This window comes from Pongo pygmaeus, chromosome 2 (genome assembly GCF_028885625.2).
Source record: "Pongo pygmaeus isolate AG05252 chromosome 2, NHGRI_mPonPyg2-v2.0_pri, whole genome shotgun sequence".
NCBI lineage: Eukaryota > Metazoa > Chordata > Mammalia > Primates > Hominidae > Pongo > Pongo pygmaeus.
This window is the reverse complement of record NC_085930.1, coordinates 89515175-89537133: the sequence shown is the minus strand read 5'-3', so window position 1 is coordinate 89537133 and position 21959 is coordinate 89515175. Positions and strand designations below refer to the sequence as shown.

Below are 21959 nucleotides of genomic sequence, written 5' to 3'. Positions count from 1 at the left end.
GATGTTCTAGCTGAAGTAGAATTTTAAGTTTGCTTCGAGAAGCTGGATCAGTATTGTAAACCTGTTACCTCAGAACATTTAGTAATTCAAAGATATAATGATGGTAGGTAGATAATTGGTTTAGCATAGTCGTTGGATTTCTCTTCTGCCTGTTCTACTTTATTTAATTCTAAATCATAGTCGCTATCTAAAGCCAAACTCTTCCTCTTTTTGTATGAGACTCGTAACATTTTGTAGGTTCTTTACAGAATTGGCCGACATGTTTATTTCTGCAGTCAGTATAAAGACTGAAACTTGTTGCAGAGCAAAAAAAAATTACCTCACTCTTTTGCTTGGAAGACTTGTACCAGGTCTTTCTCCAGCAGTTGGGGGATGAGCCAGGGATGGGAGCTAACCAAAACAGGCACATGAAAACATGAATGATGTCAAGGTGGACATTAGTTTAACTCTGGAAGGAAATTCCAGGTTGGCCTTTTGCCCTAAACTTCTTGTCATTAAGTAACCATTTTTGGATAAAGAAAGAAAATGTTTTTTCTTTCACTTGTTATTTATTGTTATTAATATTAGAGAGTGATAGCGTGACATACAGTGTATTCATTTTTTTCTCTGCTACAAGTGAAAGAATGCTAATTAAATTTTTCAGATAAGTAGCATTAGATAAAGGTTTATTCTCTCAGCTAATATAAATTTATCTTTTTTCCTTAGTTGTATTATAAGCAGATATCTTTAAAATAAAGTTATGTCATTTGTAGGAGCAACATTTTAATTTCTAGTTATAAAATGTACTTATTTTTCCTCTTACTGATATCTGTGCTTTTATGAATGTCTCTGCCTTTGGGGCTGCTTTAGAAGGGAATTAAACTAGCAATGGTATTATTCATGCATTTAACAAAATTTACTGGATGCCTAATATATGCTAGGCATTGCCCTCCACTGAGGTAGAAAAACAGTGTCTATGATTTCATGCACCTTATATTCTGACTTAATACAATATATTGTATTGAGGAGAGAGAAAAATGAAATTGTGTGAAATCAGATTGTTTCAGGTAGTGATAAATGCTAGGAATAATGTGAGAGAAAATGACTGGAGCAGACCACTTTAGGTAAGGCTAGTTAAAGAAAGCCTGTCTCTGGAGTTGATGTTTAAACTCAGTGATGAAAGAGAGCCAGCCCATTTGAAGATGTAGAGGACAAGTGCTTCACATAGAGGAAATAGCAAGTGCAGAGGTCCTTAGATGGAAGTGGTCTTGGCAGAAAGGCCAGTGAGGAGGCCGAAGGACAGTGTGCAAGGAGGAAAGGGGTCCAAGTTGAAACTGGAGAAAGTGGGTCCAGGACCAGATGACACTGGGCCCTGCAAGCCATGAGAAGAATCAGGATTGGACGGCACAGGCAATGGGAAGTCACTGGAGAATTTTGGCCAGGAAGTGTTATGATCACATGGTTGCTGTATGGAACACAGGGGGCAAATGTGGAACCAGGGAGACCAGTTAGTGAGCTGTTTTGTACTAGTTAAGGTGAGAGCTGGATCAGGAGAGAAAGGTTAGATTAGGATTGTAGCAGCAGGGGCAGAGAAGTGTGAACAGAATTAAAATCTGCATCGGAAGTATAAAGCCAGCAGGGCTTGCTGATGGACTGGGAAAGGAAGGGAGGAGGAATGACTCATAGGGTTTTTGGCTCAAGCAGCTGGATGAATTTACTTGAGCTTATGGATCAGGAGGTTGTTCTTTCAGTTTGTATATGGGCATTTATCTTTAATGAGGTGCACTGACCTGAATAAAAAGTGTTGATGTATTATATTAAGTCTTTAGGCATTTTCTAAAGATTATAGAAGAAAATAATTATTGCAGTGATGCCAAGTTGGGGGGGGGGTCATTTTTTCTTTTCAGTTTTTTAATGTTTCTGTAATCTAGTCATATAAGCCAGGAAACAAAAGATACTGTGTGCACTTCCCTGGGACTTCTCATGTATTCATTGGGTAATTGTGAAAATTTATTGACAAACAAAAACCACTACCTTTCCATTTGTTTTTAATTATTAAAATAAAATACATTGTAAAAGAAATTAAACAGCCAGAGGATAAGTATGCAATCAGAATGAACATAGCTCCTTCATCTTACTTTTCAGGGGTACAGTTTGACATGTACTCTTGGAGGGTTCCTAGAACCTGGACAAAGTAATATTTACCAGTGTATTTTTTCCCCTCACATAAAAAAAAGTAGATTCAGTGTGAATTTACATTTTTAACTTAATAACCTATCTAAAATATTTTTTCATGTTAGTACATACTGTTCTGCTATAGTCTTTTTAAGGACTGCCTGTTATTCCACTTTATTAATGTATTTTCACTTAACCCGACTCCTGTTGATGGACACTTAGATATTCAGTGTTGCATTACTGTATACAGTGCTCTAAGGACCGTCCTTCTTTGGGAATGTCTGTCAGTATTTTAGCATATTGATTCTCCACATGGAACCTGCTCACAGTGCCCTCCAGGTTTGTACTACTGTGATTTGATGAACTACTTCAGCAGTTCTGATTTGGGTTGCCAGAATAATAAGGCAGTGAAAATGTGAGTTTCTGGCAATATCTATCTATCTTTATATATATATGAATTGTTTATAATGTATATATGTATCAAAACATTACACTGTACTGTAAATATATAGAACTTTTATTTGTCATTTATACCTTAATAGAGAAAAAAACAGTTGGAAATTTTTTTTAAAAAAAGGCTTAATAAAAATTAAGCAAGAAATTATTATTTAATATATATATGAATTGTTGATAATCACCAGTGTCACTCTTGACTGGCCTGCTACATGTAGAAATCATTAGCTATTATAGGATCGCCATGCTTCAACTTTAATGGAGATATTTCAGGATATAAATCCATATTTTATTTATATTTTCTAAAAAGTACTTTTCCTGACAGTCATTTCACAAGACTAATTTGTACGTTGACTAAGATAAACACACCTGCGATTTCAACCTTACTAAGCTGTGATCTTACATATGACCAGAAGAGGGAGTTTTTGTCCCTTCTTAATGCTGTGGTACCTACTACCTGACTGGAATAATTCCTCTGATGTATGTACTAGTCCAAGACCATAAAACAAACTGGTTTGGGAGGGGCCCAATAGCTAAATTTAGCTATTTCCCTCATCCCACATTTTGTGTGTAGAAATCCCACTCTTGAGGTTTACTTCAAAGTAATTTTATACCTTTTCATCTTGTGCATTTGAATGTTAAAAAAGAAGAAGAAAAGATAATTATTTCCATTTAAAGTAAAATACAAATAGTCCCTGATCACACAATATAGAGTTCTTGGTTTGTATTCTCTTCAGGTCACAAATAAACTTTGGAATGAAATTTGTTTCGTTGCCTCGTATGCTTGATATATTTTTAAAAAAGGTTGTTAGAACTTCTGTTTTGTTTTTTTGAGAGAGTCCCACTCTCTCGCTCAGGATGGAGTACAGTGGTGCAATCTCAGCTCACTGCAGCTTCCACCTCCCAGGTTTTAAGTGATTCTCGTGCCTCAGCCTCCCGAGTAACTGGGACTACAGGCATGCGCCACCACACCCAGCTAATTTTTGCATTTTTAGTAGAGACAGAATTTCGCCATGTTGGCCAGGCTGGTCTTGAACTCCTGACCTCAAGTCATCTGCCTGCCTCAGCCTCCCAAGGTGCTGGGATTATAGGTGTGAACCACCGTGCCTGGCCTACAACTTCTAATACTGAAGATTTGTAGTGAGCTTTAGAGAGTTAAGATGTTATTTTGCCAAAGTGGCTAATAGGCCTTTTTCTGGGTGATTCAACTGTGGTCTGTTGTGCTACTTGAGTCTCAGTCTGCTTAGCCAAACAAATTAAGAGAGTGACAGTAATCAAGATACACTTGTTTGATGTAATAGCAGAATTTTGTATTTCTTTTTTTTGTTTTCTTCTTCAAGACAGATTCTCACTCTGTTGCCCAGGCTAGAGTGCAGTGGCGTGATCTTGGCTCACTGTAACCCCCACCTCCCGGGCTCAAGCAATCCTTCCACCTCAGCCCTTCCAGTACCTGGGACTACAGGCACGTGCCACCACACCTAGCTAATTTTTGTATTTTTTGTAGAGGCAGGGTTTCACCATGTTGCCCAGGCTGGTCTCAAACTCCTGGGCTGAAGCAATCCACCTGCCTCTGCCTCCTGAAGTGCTGGGATTACAGGTGTGACCACCACACTCGGCCAGAATTTTGTATTTCTTTAATTTTTCTTAGCTACCTTCACAGTGCATTTTTATAACACAAATTTTTTAGACCTGTTTCTTTATAGATTTTTTGATCGGCATATGAATATATGAAATATATACACCTATAATGTATTTTTATATAAATACACAAATGTAACCATCTCAACTATTTTCAATGCAGCCTTTTTCTTATTTCATTGGCTCTTTCAACTTACCTGCCTTCTCTAACTGTAGCAGTCCATACTATGCTATAAATCATACATGCTGCATTCTTAGTATGTAACTTAGTATGCATCCTTGTATATTTTTTCTCATGCTTCTAACTCTATCCAGGCACATGGAATCACGTATTTTATTAGTAGGGGCTTTTGGTGATAGTTTTACAAAAAAATGGATCCTATTATGCACACTTCTGCTCCTTTTCTACTCAACAATACCTCATGTAAATCCATTCACAGCCCTGGATAACACTAATCCCCTCTTTTTAATGGTTGCATACTGCTCTAAAGTGTGGCTGTGCTGTAGCTTCCTCTGCCAGGCCCTCTATGGACATTCATTTTGTTTCTTGCTTTTTGTCTGTGTGAAGCAAACAGCAGTAACCACTCTGGTACATACATACTTAATTACTGGTGGTTTAGTTTCTGTGGGATAGAGTCTCAGGAAGGGATTCCTGGGTCACAAAAGATAGTTAATTTGCAGTATTAATAGCTGCTGCTGGATTGCTTTCCAAAAAGGCTATAATACTTTATATCTCTACCAGCTGCTATGAGAGTATCTCCAAAGGAGTAGGTGTATTTATTTTTCTAAGCTTCCATTTAATTTTCTAAAGCCTCTTACAATGTTCCTTAGACACATACACACACACACGTATGATTAATTTTAATTTGAAATAAATTTCTCAAACAAGCACGAGTCTGGTAATAAATAATATGAGACAAAGAGATCTTTCAAAACGAGTGATTATTTTTAAAAATATTTAAACAATTATAGGCAGTTTCCCTGGCATCTATGGGAAGTTTCTATTCATTCTGTATGGAATTTAAGGAAGAAATCTCATTCTCTTATGCTAGGATTCCGCTGTGCAAAATGTGAGGCCTCCTAGAGGATAATAATTTTGAGTGTGATTAATTGCAAGGCCAAGGAAAAACTATGGCCAGTTTTGTTTCTGATCTTGCTATCCTCTTTGCAGTTGGTATGACTGGTCACCTTATAACGGTGTTCATTGTGTGTTTCAAATAATGACTGGGTTGAGGTCACGCTGTGGTTAACTCAAAGCCTGTGTAAATCAGGCCATGAAGATATATTTTATTTGCCTGCCTTACACACATGAAGTGTGGCTGAGCCCCGGAGAGCCATCAACCAAAAGATCAGCTAGAGGAAGGCTGCTGCATGGTTTTAGCCCCCAAGGGGAATTATCCCCATTTAAATTTCATCTCCCACCTCTCCTAATCCAGTGTCAGTACCTAATGAGCCCTCGATAATAACATAGCAACATTTCTGGGTGAAGCTAATCTGATTCTGGATAGCAGGCTTCCATGCCCACAGCCGAATGAATTGCTTGGTATTTCCAAGTTTGAAAATACTTTTTTCCCCTTTCAAGTGCTCGTTGGCAGCAGGTAAGGAATGTTAAAGCTCCTGTAAGTGCCAATTAAGGCCAATTATAACTCGCCCGGCCTGCTGAGACAGTGAAGTGGAGTTAGTGGAGACGTATTCCTGTAAAATGGAGAACTGGCTTTCACCAATGACAGGAACACAGTATTTCATAACTGCCAACAGCTTGTTTGTTGCCCTCCAGAGCACTGAATGACACCTCTGCTGGCTTCTCAAGGATTCAGTTTAGGAAATCCCAAGATTTGTAGGGGACTTGGCTAATTTCTATAAGAGAAACCTTGGTTTTTCTGTTTCTGTTTAACTCTTCTTTTCTATCATCCATCCAGTTTCTCCTTGGTTGTAATCATAATACCTAACATTTGCTGAACGTTTAACAAGTGCTGGGCATTGCATTACCTGCGTTATCTCAAATTTACTCCTTACCCCAGGCTTGTGGGAGGAGGCAGTATCAGTCCTTAACTCTCCTGAGTCTCTTGCCCACGGCTGCACAACTAGAAGTGCTCAGACTGCAGGCTGGCTGCCCCCTGAACCCAAACCTTGAGTGTTCCTCCTAGCCTCCTGCAAGTTTGCTTGTTTGCTGCGAATAGGCTAATGCACAGTTCAGAACTCCCTTTGTGCACTAGAGTAAAATTGACATGTGTACACCATCCAAACCACAGCTGATACATACAATTTTCGGTCAGTGAGGCACGGATGTTATTCTATTAAGATGTTATTTTAGTCTGTAGTATTTTTTTAGTCTGTAGTCTTAATTTTTTTCTTAGGGAAAAAGAAATATGACCATGTCCCCAAACCTAGACACTTACATCTGAGCCATCATTGGGATATTTAATATCAAAATAAGCTTTATTTGGATAGGATATCAAGATGGTTTGAAGAAAATTGTGATAATGCTTTACAAGCAGAACAAAGCAGTATTTGCTTAAACATTTTATTCAGGGCATTAAGAGGGGCACATGTGAGTATTTAAAATTTTAATCTGAGCTTTGTTCTCAATTGCTGTGTATGTGTACAAAATTATATTTTCCTGGCTTACACGACCATTCATCCCTTTTCTGATGTAGGTCTTAAAAATAAGTTAAAATTCGTTTTTCTCTTGTTTATTTGTGAACTTAAATACAGCCGTTTGTTTGTAGCATTTAAGAACATTTGCTAAAATTCACCCTGGTTTTCTACAGGGTTGCAGAACGACTTGATTCTTAGAGCTGTCTTGGATTGGCTGACTCTCATAATGATATTTTTCCCCACTGGTACAATCACTGTGTACGAAAGGGAATATTAGAAAGGCAAGCATTTGTGCTAGGAAGGCCGTCAAGGACTCTGGTGTTCTGTCGTACAAGTACAGTGATAGGGAAGTGAGGTTTAGCTCGAGAAAGATCCTCCTACCCCGTTCTTTTCTGCTATTGATGGCATTAAGGAGATTCCTTGGCTATCCCTGCGGGGAGGGCAGGTGAAGTAGGGTGAACAATACTAAGACTTGTGGCAATCAGGTTGTACAGCCATGGAATTTTTTTTTTTCTAGCTTAAGAAAAGCTTCAGTGAATTAACTTAAAATTCTTATTTTCGCATATGAACTTTTGAAAAGATTTGGGAGATGTATCCTCATCCTGTGCTTCTAAGGCTTGCTGATGGCTCTTCCCTTGCATTCTTCTAGTGTCTTCTAAGGGCTACCATAGTTTTGGATTGTATGAACGTTACTGTAAGGAATTTGGAGAAAAAAAAGTGGGTTTCAGAAAACCCCTTGGGTCTTAGTATTGTTGACATGGGTTGGGACCTGAATCCTTGTGAAAATAGGGCAGTGCAGCTACTGTTCTTTGTTTTAGAGTCAATTTAGAATTTGGTCTAATAGAAGCCATTTTCATGCTTCTCTCAGAACTCTTCCCCACCCCTTTCAGGCTAAATCATTTCCACATATGTAATCCATGACTTTTGCCAAATATTCTGTGTGGGGTAATAGGATTCTGTAGAAGAATCTTTTGCTGCTTCTTTTGACATTTAAAAGAGTTTATTTTGAACTATCAGATGTCTAAGTCATTATTATCATAAAACTCAGATCACTTGGCAGTTTTTTCCATGTCACTTGTGGGGATTTTTTGTTGTTGTTGTTTGTTTTTATTAGAGCTCTGTCACCTGGGCTGGAGTGCCGTGGCACAGTCATAGCTTACTGCAGCCTCAAACTCCTGGACTCTTGCCTCACCCTCCCAGGTAGTTGGGATTACAGGTGTGAGCCATTACACCCCTTTCTGTGTCATTTGACAGTAGATTTGTTGATTGGCCAGAGAGAGGGAGTGTGATAGGGATGATAGGGAAACAGACCAGGAAGACACTGTTTTCAAGGGGGCACTCAGTGAGAGAAATTCTTGGATTTAAAAGTATGAAAGCTTTAGTCAGTCCTCCAGTGATTGAACAACAAACTGGACAAACGTGGATATGAAATTATACATGTTTTACAAATATGCACAGAAAGTGGGTTTAGATATTTTGTTACTGGATTTAGGAAGAAAAAGTATGCTTAGGAATAATAAACTGTTTTTGAAAAGCTTAGCAACTATAGATAGTATAGGGGAAATAAAATCTGGAAAAATGCTGCAGGTATTTTATAGAAATGTTTAACTTTAAGACCTTTAGGTCTACCGAGACTTAAAATGTAGGTTTTTAAATAAATCACGTAAGTTTTGTAATATACCTAGTAGTAGCTTTGTCAGTTTAAAGGTATTCAGAAAAAAATTCACAAAGTATAAGTAATTTGCATTTTAGCAGGCTAAACTTATAAATTCCATCTTCCCCAGTTTTGACAAGTTGCCTTTCAAATAGAAAGATTAATTTACACCGGCCAGGACGCCTTGTATGACCATATTAGATGAAATTAGACTCCACCCCCTGTTTTCTGTTGATCTGCCAGGACCTTTGTAATTCAAGTGCTTTTTACAGTAGTAGCAAATGTTACATAAGCCCAAACATGGAGCATATTTGGAGTTGGTGGGCAAACCCAAATCATGATGCAAGCCTGCGGTAGCAGGTGTGCAATGAAGCACAACCAAATTCTGTGAATGGAAGGTAGCAAGACGCCTCTCCAAAGCAGCCCTTCTGCGCAGGAGCTGAAAGCTCCACTGGGTAAGTTTTCTGAGGCAGTTTTCAGAGGCTGGGCTTGGCTCAGGGCCCAGCTCTGGATGAGCCTGTGGACGGTGGGGTAGGTCTTTGCTAACCTTACATAGAACCAAGCAGATTTGGGAAGAGTTTATGCAGGCCTCTTTCCTCCTGGCGTTTGTCTTGCCCTGCCAGCAGGCCAGGAGGGTTCCGCTGCTCAAGTAGTGGAGGGAGGGAGCCTGCAGAGCTAGGGGATCAGCGTGGGTAATCGCAGCCACAGGGATTAGCTGCTGCAAGCTGTCCACAGAAGCCATTCTGAAATGTCATTTGAGTGATCTGGCCAAAGTTCAGATGCAGACAGGAGTCGAGTTTGTTATTAACTCCAACAAAATGCTGAGGTTTGCACCAAACAGTTCCCATATCTGAAAACAGAGAGAGTATTGGTTACGTCGCTCTCTAAAAATGGAGGAACGTTGTAACACGCTTTAACTGTTTGTTTTTTATCTTACTTGTGGTAAGTGAGGTTTCATGACAGGCAGTTTGCAGTGTTTCCTGTAGAATGTGTTTGAAAGCTGTTTTGTCAGATACTTCAATTCCACAGCAAAGTTTCAAACAGAACACTGCATCAAGAGGAAGAACAACTTCAAAATACAAACAGTAACCCTGGGAAGTCATTCAGTAACTTAAATTGAGTGTATAAAAATTTAATTATGGACTGACTGCCAGAAAAGATGATTTTTTTCAGTTGTGTTATTAAGGTAGCCAGCAGAGCTAAGCTGATTCTTCTTGGGTGGATGTGTGGAGGCTAGTCTCAATATTACCTTACCTGTCTCAGACCTTCTGTCGTCATGCGGGAAGTGAGGTGTCAATTGAGTTCTTTAGTTTTCAGGGGATTCAGATTTCATGCCTTGTGTAATAATGAGCTTGACCGGATGGTTTTAGTTGAGGTTGAAATTTAGCTCCCCAGTTGTAGGACTTTAAATATGAAAAGATCTTAAACCTTTAATCAAATTGCTGTTGATTCTCTATAATTGATTTTTCTGAAAACTCTTGTCAGACAGTTTTAGGTTCACTGTTTCTGCTTTCGTTTTTGCATGTCACTTCTGATGTTTTATTAGTTGACAGCCCGGGCGTACAGGTGCAGCAGATACTGTTTCTCTCTTCAGAAAAAATAAATGTGTGTTGCAGACTCATTGAAAACATTGGCATTCCTGGGTAATTAATCACTCATTCCTTATTAAACGAATGTATAATGAAGGAAGCTGTAAGGCTGTGTTCAAAATGTGAGGTTTTTCTTATTTCCATGTTCTGGTCTTCAGGTATTCTGCCCTCCCCCACCCAGAATAAGGTGATATAAAAAGGATATAAAACTAGTGGAAAATAGCAATAAGGATTGTGACTGGCTCAGCGTAGCACTTTTCAGCAGATAGTTTTGTCATTTCGTTGTACCTTGCAGAGTTGCTCTTGTTTGTTGGACTGGGAAGATGATGCTCCCTGTTGGGATTCCTACACAGAATTTTCTATTTTAAAAGACAAAACAGAAACAACTAAACAAAAACAAGGCAGCTCCTCTAATTTGAGTTTTACCAGGTTCCTTTTATTCTCTCTTTTTGTGTTTTTGTAAAAATTGGATTGGAGTGGTTAACGGCATAGTTTTGTTTTGTTTTGTTTTTTTAATTGTCTTTTAGCATTTTGGTAATAGCCCATATGTTTCATTTGGGAAAACGGTGACCTAGACCAAATTGAGACTATAGAGATACTTGTGTAAAGACTGAGTATGTTTGATGCTTGAACTACAGATAGTATAACAAATTGGAAGGCTATCCTTATAAAGGTAAATTGCTAAAATTCTAAGGTGTTCTTTTCCCTAACACATAGAGGATTGAATCAAAAGTAGCTAGAGACTGGTGGATTTTTGTTTTGGCTCTCTCTTTTCTTCTCACATGTATACCTGAGGTATAGAAACAGTTCAAGTGAATGATGGTGTAAGAGGGAGAAAGGGGAGTGAAATTTTACAAAATGATGTGCATCACTCAGATACTGAGGTCAAATAAATCGGCCAGGGTGATTTATTGCTGTACTCTGTCAGCATCATTTGGGTAACACTGTGCTCTCTGAGGATAGCAGAGAGAAGTCCTTACGGCTGTTAGCAAAGTAGAAGTGTCAGCCAGCATGTCATTCATTGTGTGCTATCTGTAGTCAGAAACAGTGACAGCAAGATCACAGAGGTGGCATAAACAGTTGGATGGTTGTGTTACACTCAAAAGCAACAGCATCCTTTTCCCAAAAGGTACTTTCCCTAAGTGTTGTGTGTATGCATGTGTTAGAGAGGATGATAATCCTCGGGTCAAAAGTCTGCACCTTGAACAGGGTTGCAGGAGCATAAAAAGGGCGTCCTTCAGGAACTGAACTGATCACTCAGACCACTCGGTTTTACTTAAGCTGTTTTATGAAAGACAAAAAAAACGGTGTTATACTCATAGCTGAGGTGATCAACTGTTGTAACATTCTGTACCTCCTCTTTTTCCCTATCATTCAATATTTTTCAATAAAATATTTGGATTTTTTTAAAACCCTTTTACAAATGTTTGCAAAAAGCAACAAGTTAGGCAGGGAAGGAGTATCCCCCAGATATTCAGTAAGTTTTTCATATTTCTCACATACTTGAAAGCAGAGTTCAGAAAGAACAGTCCTCTTGGGAAGAATTCCTGGCAAGAGGATTATTTGAGGTTGCCATATTTCTGCTCCTTTCTTAGCAACATTATTTACAATCCATTCACGCCTGTCCCTTCCCCCACTGGAGTGGAGTCGTTCTCCCTTGTAATCTGCCCTTTGTGATCTGTTCTCTTTCATGCAGCCAGTGTGAATGGGTATGCTGCAGTGCGCGCTCTGCCCAGAGACATGGAAATGCCAAGAGACCCGAATACTTTAGTGGGGCCTTTATTTCTGTCATAAAGCACTGACTTCAAGAGCTTGATAATTTGATTAGGACCTTTGGTGAAAAGTTGTTTCAAGTGGCCCAAGTGCTATAAATGACTCTCTTTTCTGCACTTTCCCCTTATGTTTTAATTTAAAAGCACCTCCGCATTAGGGGGAGGAGAGATGCATTTGGCAGAGGTAGCAGTTGGAGACTAATTTGTTAGGGCAGCCAGTGTTGAAATCATCCTTTTCAGTTAAATCTCTCTAGTGGAAATGATGCCGAGTGCTTTGTGGCAAGGACTTTTTCTTTCTCAGTGTTTTCCAGTGCCATTTGTAACCCACCTAAGCATGCTCTGGAGTTGCCTCCCAGCCCCAATTTTGGCTAATTGTCCTTTGAGGCGCTGCATGTCAGAGGTCAGTTCTGAATTCCCCAACTTGAGATTTGAATGTTCCAGGGACGGTCCCACTGACTTGCTTCCTTTTAAGCAATTAGACTACACTCAGCTCTCTCTGGAATAGTTTCATCAAGTGCCTGGGGAACATAAAGAAATTGGATCAAAGATAAAGCAGATTTAGGATTAAAAAGGACCTGTGACTACAAAGAGTGGATGGAGTAGGACCATGTTTGCTTGTCAGGCCACATGTGAGTGCTTTTAAAAAGAATAAGAAAATTTAGAGGGAAAAGTTGACAACAATGAAAGTAGTGAGGAAATATTAAATGCTTGATGTTCATGTGGAGTCCGTGGTGTGATTTTCAATGGTATGCCAAATATTTTTTAATATTCATGAGAAAAAATATATATATATAAAAAACTCCTACATCAAATACAAAGTCATTCTTTCAGCGATATTATTGCTTAGGATAATGCTAAATTAGTACCTAGTCAGCCACTGAATTTTAAAAAACATATTAAGTAAGTAATGGTCTAGATATTGTGCAGATTTGGAAAAGGATCCAAAATATGATTTAGTTGTGAATAACAAAAGTTTAGGGAAAACACTAGTCTGGAGCAAAGTAGATGTGTGAGAAAAAAGTGCTGAGTTTTTTTTGTTTTTGTTTTTGTTTTTATGCAGTCTTTATTTCTAGTTTGCCTCAGGTCCTGCTCTTGGATGTTTTCTTAAGGAGTTATAATCCTTGTGAAAGACACATGATGCCAATTGACACCTCACAAGTTGTGTTTGGTGGCCTGGAAATGGAGTATGACAGTTTGGATTAATTGGGAGCTGTATAATAGCAAGCTGCAGTTATTTTTCAACCTGGACATAAAAATAAACAATAAATAATTTTGTGAAGGGACAGCTTAATGAATGACCTAAAGTTTTTAAACTGAGCTTTTGATACATGCATTATTATTTACTGTGACTGGCCAAAGACTGTGTGCATGTTTACCTGTGTTTTACATTTTATAGCCTTGTATAACCTTCATTATTGAAAGTCCTTGCTTTAAATGGGCATCGTTATGGGATGTTTGTGGAATGGAGCTGTCAGAAGGCATGAAGTCATGCATTCCTTGAAGCATGCATTGGTTTTTCTCATAAGGCCCATCCATGCAGAGTGCACACTCTGTTTAACCTTAACTGAGTCTATCTGAAAGTGTGAGTGAGTTTCATTTAAAGAAAAATTTGTGGGTTTTACTTAGAAAATCTGCCCAAAATTTCCACCTTTGGATCTGTAAACTGAATTTGAGACTTGATATTCATTTTATTCTACTTGCAGTTCTTCCTGAGTGTCTTCTGAATTCTATGAGGAAAATGAGCCAACCTTTTATTTGTAAAATAACTTTAGCTTGAATGAATGTCCTTTTTGTTTGATGTGAATTTGCTGATTTTTAAATGAATTCTTAAAGTTGCTCCCCTGAGCTCCTATCTTAGAAAGGTTGATATCTTCCTGAAATGGCATGTAAAATATATATACTAAATCCTTATCACACTGGAGAAGATAACTTACAGTAAAGAGGGTTTGGTTTGTTCTTAAGTGATTTCTACCTCCTTTAGAAGTCAGGTGTTATTTGTGAGTACTTTTCTGTCTAAATAAATAAGCCTGTAGCTGGCATCAGCCAAGCTAACATGGGGCCTCTGTCTTATGTGCTGTTGAGTTCTCAGTACTTGGTCCATAGTAGGCTCTGTGCTGCAGGCTTTGCAACTCTTTATCGTTTAATCCACAGCAGCCCTGCAAAGTAGGCTTGGCAGTTGAAGACGCTGCCAACGAGGACGGAGTGAGCTGGTTGCCCAGGGTCACCCAACTAGTAACTGGCAAAGCAAGGATATGAACCCACATATCCCTGACTCTAAAGTTCTTGCCCTTTTCAGGTAATCTTTTAAAAAATGTTTTTATCTGATTTGGATTCTGTTCAGGCTGATTACTCAACCCATACATATCAAGACTGTGCCCAACAGTCCTGAGCCTCTGCTGGGAAGGTGACCATAAACAACCTGAGAGTGACTCGAAGCATGCATATTGTATTGTGTATTGGTTTGTGGGTCCAGCCTTACCCTATTGAGCAGGTGTTTGCCAATGGTCTTTTGTAGAGCATGCTCACCTGGAAACTGTGTAAGTTGATTCTTTTTAGCCAAGCTATAAAGACAGCCCCAGTTGGCACATTCTGTCACAGTTCACTCTTCAAACTGATGCAGGATTTTTCTTCTTGGTCACTCTGCAAGCCAGGGATGCCCGGCCAGTGATATGCCCTGCTTGGGTCTCCCTCGGCCACGCTGGGTGTGCCGCAGCTTACCTGTGTTAAGGTTGTACCTGCGTTTGGCAGTTCCTGAGCTCTTGTATTGCACCCAAGAAGAATGAGGATACATGGAACATTGGAGGGTGAGAAGAGTGGAGAAGAATTTTATTGAGCAATGAAAACGGCTTTCAAGCAGAGAGAGGATTCAAGGAGAGGGGAATAATTCCCCCATGTGGCTGGTTCTGGGGCCCTTTATGGACTCAGAATGGGGAGTGCCTGCTGATTGGTTTGTAAGTATGCAAAAAAGTTTAAAGGGAAGGCACAACTCAAAGGTGGGCATGACAGTGTAGAAAAACCTATTTGGAAAGGGTAGGTATATATAAAAATAGGTGAAGTGTGGGGACCAATTAGAGGAAAGCATCCCAAATGGGAAGACAAATTCTTAATCCAGTCCTAGGATTTAACTTGTAGCTTGGTTTTCAGGCTTTAAACTGTCTTCTACTTGGAGGTGGGGTTTCATCGGAGACCCTCCCCTGTCTTTCTAGGCATTTGTCTGCCTCTATCAAAACCATCTTGGATGCTTTAAGACCCTCCAAGCAGGGAATTGCTACACTGGCTGACACACCCATAGCTGATTTTTAGCTTAGCAACTTCCAAAATGGAAAGATGAAATCGAAAACAATCTGGATTTCCCTTAAACATATTCTGGATCCCACCCTGAATATACCAAAATACTGTCATCGATGACAAATGTTCAGCCTATGCAGACTTGTACACTAACAACCTGATTTTGCCGAGCACTCGGGGAATATGGGCTTCTTACTGATTTATGCCCCAGCCCTCACCTTTATCCCTGCCCCTCCATCATGTATTATGACTTGCTAATAATGCCATTTCAGAGCAGGCAAGTTGCCTTGTGCTTTCACCCAGGTGCTGGAGTCAGCCTGCCTGGGATTGCACCCATCTTTGCCTCTTAAGTAACCATGTGATGTTGGACAACTGACTTGAGTCCTTTAAAGCCTTGGCTTCCTCATCTGGAAAGTGAGGTTAATAATAGTATCTACTTTGTTAGAAAGATGGTCAGGATTGATTGAGATAATCCATGTAAATCCCGTAGCATGGTGCCTGGCATGTGGTTTCTACACAATACACAGTAGCAGCTGTTGTTGATGTTGTTGTTCTTGAAGGTGAGATTTCTCATCAGCCAGTTGTTTGGATTATAGAAGATTAGTAAAAGGCTTCATAAGATATAAGAAAAGAGCCCTGAATAAAGGATATGGGAAGAGTTGCAGCTTGTGAATTACCATGAGAGGGTGGAAGGAGGTTATCTGAAATTGGATGAAAAATTGTAGCATCAGATGTGTTTGGGTGTGGTTAATAACACACGTGGTAGTGAACTGAGGTAGATGGTAGAAGTTTGAGGGGTGTGCATTTTGAATCTTCCCACATGGCTCATTTCAGCCAGTTACAGTTTTCTGTGTTCCCCTAGTATTTCTTACAGACAAAAATCATGAAAAAGCAAATGCAAAATTTCAATATGTTCAAATTGTTTCTTAGTATATCGGTGGCTTTGGAATGCATTTGCATTCTCAAAACAAGCTTTATAGCAGAACTGAAGATATTTAATTCAGGTTCTGTGGGGGTTTCTTAGTAGTTAGCCACTTGCGTGATACCCGTTGAGAATGGGACAAATTGATACTATGCTCAGGAATGATAGTATGCCTTGCTTTATTTTGGCATGTGTAAAATTGAAACCAGAACACCAAATTTTTCTTCTTTAGAAGTATGTATTTGATAACCGAGTAAACTGTATTCATTATAGAAAAACAATACACAAATGTTTTAAAAAATAGAGTATAATCCCGGGAATAACCACTTTTTAGAAAGCTTGACATATCCTTCTAGATTATTTTCGAGTATGAATGTTAGCATTTGGAGTTACAATTTGTTTTGACTGCTTTTTAGATTTGTGCCCTAATTTTGACACTTGCTCACTATAGATTATTTTTAGTTGTTTTCAAAGCAATATTTATGATATAAAAAGATCTAATTATTTGCTTTGAACTCCTTTTTGGTGTGTACCTGGGTGTTAATACTTATAATTAAAAAAAAATCTCAGCATGAATTCAGAATTATAAGCTTAGTATTGGTTGCATTCAGTTTTGGAAGACCTGTAGAGAGCTGTCCACCCTCCTACACCACTACTAATATCCTGTCCTTGCCATGTGACATATTGAAGCCACAAGGGGAAAGAGCTCCATGAAGCTCTGTCTCCCTCTCTTCTCCCCAGCACAACACACACATACACACTTAGGCATGTGTGTCTTTCTTTGTCTCTGCTCTTTTCTTGTGTCTGTACTTGCTGTCAGTCGGCCTGTCTCTCCCTTGCTGGAGCCATTCATCATGCCCTCCTCATTCTGGGACAGAGTGTGCTTTCTCTGGGCTGGTGCCAGATCCTGGAGAGAGGAGCGCTTTGAAAACTCAACTTGGACTCCTCAGCAGACCACATTGCAGTTGTGCTCAGCATCTGGCCACCACGTTGTCCACTTAATATAGGGTCCCTAATCCCACCTATAATTTGCCCACTTCTCTTCTGATCTGGGATCAAACACTTTTTTAGAGCTAGATGCCCAGTTTAAAATCTTATGAAAAATAAGAACTCACAGTGAAAGGATAAGGGGAGTCCAACTCAACTACAATTAAATTTGGTTTTTCCTTCTTGCTTTCTTGTGGGGGGAAAGCCAGATGCTGTCCTTTTCACAGAGTAAGTTACCAGTCCATGATGTTAAGGAACAGCTTAATTCAGTAGCATGACAAGAATTTGAGCTGGCACTTTTCAGCCAGAATCTCAGTTACTTACACACACTACACACACACAATCTGTTTCAAGTTTTAGTGAATGAAAAATTCACATGGTAGATTGTCATTCTTAGTTTTTAAATAGTTTTTATTGTTATTAAGTAGAAAATAGACTTTTTTGGAAATATTATCGATACATCAGCAGACTTTTAACTTAAGAAGCTTTGAACCTTGATTTTCTAGTGGAATCCCATATTAAGAGTTAATAGGCAAGAAAAGAAGATTTTAACCAAAGAAAACAGGGGGAGGGTGGACAATGATGGGAATAGAAAATTGAAAGGACAAGCTTAAAGTTACAGTCAGTTCTGCTATAACACAACATGCATTCCTAAAAAATTACTGCACAATGCAAAATTACGCAACAAAAACCACATGAGGCTTATTGGGAAAACGGGGTTATGGCACAACACTCAAAGACCTCATCAGTGACACATACAGAAAAACATGAACCTAATGAAAAGGGTAGCACAGTCTTACAAATGTTAAATGGTCAAAAAATACATAAATACTAGAATAAACATGGCAGTTACCTTGAGAAGACCTGGCATTTGCTTGTGGAAGGCATGGGAAGGGTTGCAGCTTGACTGTGAAGTGATGGAAGGAGGTATCTGAAATTGGATGAAAAATTGTAGCATCAGCTGTGTTTGGGTGTGGTTAATAACACCCATGGTGGTGAACTGAGGTAGATGGTGGAAGTTTGAGGGGGTGTGCATTTTGTGTTTTCCCACGTGGCTCATTTCAGCCAGGTATAGTTTTCTGTGTTCACCTGGTATTTCTTACAGACAAAAATCATGAAAAAGCGAATGCAAAATTTCAGTATGTTCAAATTGTTTCTTAGTATATCGGTGGCTTTGGAATGCATTTGCATTCTCAAAACAAGCTTCATAGCAGAACTGAGGGTATTTAATTCGATTGAGAATTTTATCTAATCATTTGATCTTCAAAGAAAATACATCACACGTTTGCTCTGAGACAGCTGCTTGAGAATTCTGATACCTAGAGTGTACTTCTTAAAAGTCAAAGTTCTAGTTGAGGGTTTTCTCTGTCTTCTTCATATCACAGACATGCTATTCCTTTAGTGCACTGTTTCAGGGGGTACACAAGGTGATTTTTGTAGATAAACATGGATGAATATTTTAATGTTCAGTTTAGATAATAAGCTTATTGAACTTACTGTTTCACAGATACTATTTTGGAAAAAAATCTATCTCAGCTGAGGGTAGAGGTGCCCTGCTTCACGCTGGGGCCCATCTGGAAATGGATTAGGGGGTGGTTTCAGGTTGTCTTTGGCAGACAGGCACTACTGGTGAAGAAGCAGTAGGAGACTAGGAATGCTAACCATCCTGAAATCCTGTATGAAGAATTGTCCTGTCCAAAATACCAATGATGTCCCCATGAGAGACTGGCTAGTATTAGAGTAAGGAGGAGGAGATGATAGAATTAATAATGTAAATTAAAATGTTGAGTTTAAAAAAATAGTATTTTATGTAGCTTTGGTAAGAATGATGAAAATAGTTTGCAGTTGATGAAAATTTGGAAAACACTAATACAAGACAAGTAGTAGTGGTGAGCTTCATTTGACAAACCCTTTAGTGCCTTGTAGCTGGCAGTATTCTCAGTGCCATGCACATGATAACTTACTCAGCTGTGGTTAATGGTTCTTGAGGCATTAGCCTGGTCTACTGCAGTGTCTCAACCATGGCTGCACAGTGGAATCAGACAGGGAAACTTGTCAAAAATCTGGATGCCTAGTCCACACCCCAAACTCAGTCTCTGAGGGAGGGACCTATGCATCAGTGTTTTTAAAGCTCCTTATGTTATTCCAGTGGGTAGCCAAGGTTGACAGCCACTGGTCTAGGGCCTTCCAAAATCACTCCTTTTCACAAGAAAAGCTTTACCGTCATGCAGAAGTTAATTGAAGACCTCTGTCCCATGCCTTACAGAGAAAGACAATGGGGACATGGCCCACAGAAGTTGTATCGTCTAAGGCAGGTGACAGAACTGCAAACACATGTTTACAATCCTGGCTGACAAGTGCTGATGCTTAAAAGTATGTTCAGAGTGTTTGGGATCATAAAAGAGAGAAAAACTAAATTTAAAAACATCTTCAGATGCCAAATTTGGAAAACTGTTAAACTGAATTTATTTTAGTTTTTTCTTCCTTATACACAGCTTTCATTTTGGGGTGAACAAAAAGCAAAAGGCACTTATAATATAAATCACTATCAATTTAACCTTCCTAACTTGATTGTAGCCTTTGTGTAGTTGAGTTGGAGAATGGAAATTTGAATTTTGTCTGTAGATAGCTAGGATAATAATTTTGTCCTGGTGTGGAACACACTGTTAAGTACTTTATAAGCCATCATTGAAGTAGTGCGCTTCCAGGAATAAGTCACCACAGTTTTACCAAGAAGCTCAGGACTGCTATAAGACCATCTTTGGAAATAAACCATTGAAGTCTTACTTGTGGTCATTGATCATCATGTGCCTAATGTTTTAAATACTCATATAGCTACTGTATTGTGATAAGTCAATGTTGGATCACATGCATTTTAAAACTTAGAGTTAAGCAAATGTGTAATTTTAAATGAATTAATTAAAGGCAGCCACTAAGGTACTCAAGCGGATAAAGTTACCAAATAATTTACTTGTTTCTGATGGTAACATTCTTCAACAGCTCTTGATGTATATTAGTATGGATTACCTTACTCTAAGAAAACCTGATTCTCCAGTGGATAGATTTATTTTCAGCTAAACCTTTGTAGTCTATACTTAACCATGAATTACTTCCTGGTTTAAAAAACAGGCGTAGCTATTTGTGGTATTTTTGTCTTGCGCCTTTGGCATCTTAGTGGTGTGAACCGGAGCTATGCCATCTGTAGTCAAGTGAGATTATTAAAAAAGGGGGGGTGGGAAGTGAAATGATTCACTGGAAAATTTCAGCACAGATTCTTAGGGAATGATAAGATAACCCTAGAAACATTCTTATTTGGTGTCATATGCTGGTGGGTAGTGACAGGGAAAAAAAAGAAGGTACAACTTGTTTCTTAAGGTTTTGCTATTTTGAAAATCAGAGAGGTGCTGTGTTAGGAAGAAAGAATTGCTTGCAGTGTCATTTAGCAGAGCTCTGCAGATGAATGAATAATTTTCCTCTCTCTTAATGCAAGTTGGAGCCAATGAGGTTCATTTTTAGCACCCAAAACCCAAAAGGCAATATTCTCATGTTTACGGTGGTTGTCTAATTTCCTGATGGGTGTATGTGATAAAACTCTTTATGCTGAGATACTTCAGAAACAGAAGGACCCGTTCCTAGAATGTTAAGTAAGTCTGTGGGGCCTAGATGAGCCATTTCTGAAGGCTGCTGAGTTTAACATATCTTCACTTAATGATATGTGTTTTAATCTGAATATATTGATTTCAGGGAATTCTTCCAGAATTACATTTGAGATTTGCCTAAAACATGATGTCTTTTTTTCTTTGTTTTCCTTTTCAGAAAGAAGACATAGCTCATCCAGCAAGCCGCCTTTGGCTGTTCCTCCCACATCAGTATTTTCCTTCTTCCCTTCTCTGTCCAAAAGCAAAGGAGGCAGTGCAAGTGGAAGTAACCGTTCTTCCAGTGGAGGTGTTCTTAGCGCATCCTCATCAAGTTCCAAGTTGTTGAAATCACCCAAAGAGAAACTGCAGCTCAGGGGGAACACCAGGCCAATGCATCCCGTTCAGCAAAGTAGAGTTCCCCATGGTAGAATGTGAGTATGGCCAAGAGGGTTTTTAAAGCTTACCTGCTGGAAATGGAACTGTGTACACTAGTGGCATGTGAGAGTGCCTGTGAATAATACAAAAGAGAGCCTACTTGGGGAAGAATTCAAATGTATGTTGTATTGTTTCTTGATGTTTCCCTATCATGTCATAGGAAGCTTTTTAGAGTAGTAATAGCAGTGATAATAAGGTTACTAATATTTATTGATCTATTCTTGTGTGCTAGCTACTGAAACGTAACTCTATGTGTGTACTATGTCACTTACCACAACAACCCTATGGAATAGGTACTGTTACTATCCTCGTTTTCCAGATGAGGAGAAGGAAGCTTCGTGAGGTGGGGGAGTTTTGTCCAAGAAGGCCTCAAGTCATATAGGCCTGGATTTGTGTCCCATTTCTGCCACTTCTTAGCTGTAGGGGTTTAGGCAAGGCACCGTTTCTCTCTAAGAATAACAGCCACTATGCTGGGTTATTGAGAATATTTTAGTTAATATATGTCTAGCACCTGGCATAGTGTCTGGCCATAGGGGACGGTTAACAAATGGATACTGGCACTCCTGCTACTGCTGCTGTGGATAATAGTAATGATAAAAAGATGCAGAAATTCCCAGATGCTGCTGTAGAATTTTCGGGGGTCTGCAGAGCAAATAGGGAAGCAGTGCTTCCTCCCTTCAACCTTAGGTTCACATCACAGCAGTGATGAGAGAAGGCTGAAGGAAGTTCACACCTGCCAGGCATGGCTTCGGCAAGTTTCCATGGTCACTCAGTAGATTGACAGGTTTCTTGAGGTCATGTGAGAGAGCAGCCATGCACTCCAATAGAAAC

At 39.2% G+C, this 21959-nt stretch overlaps 1 protein-coding gene across 8 annotated transcripts in view; it reads left to right on the top strand.

The window, feature by feature from the left end:
• Positions 1 to 21959, top strand: part of ATXN7 (ataxin 7) — a 151384-nt gene that overhangs the window by 94581 nt on the left and 34844 nt on the right. For all 8 annotated transcript variants that reach the window (XR_010125721.1, XM_063661884.1, XM_063661882.1 and 5 more), the window contains one exon: positions 20872 to 21124. Coding sequence is in view for 7 of the 8 variants with exons in the window: in XM_063661884.1 (XP_063517954.1) it covers positions 20872 to 21124 (253 nt within the window). In the remaining variant the exon portion in view is untranslated. The remainder of the gene's footprint in view (positions 1 to 20871; positions 21125 to 21959) is intronic.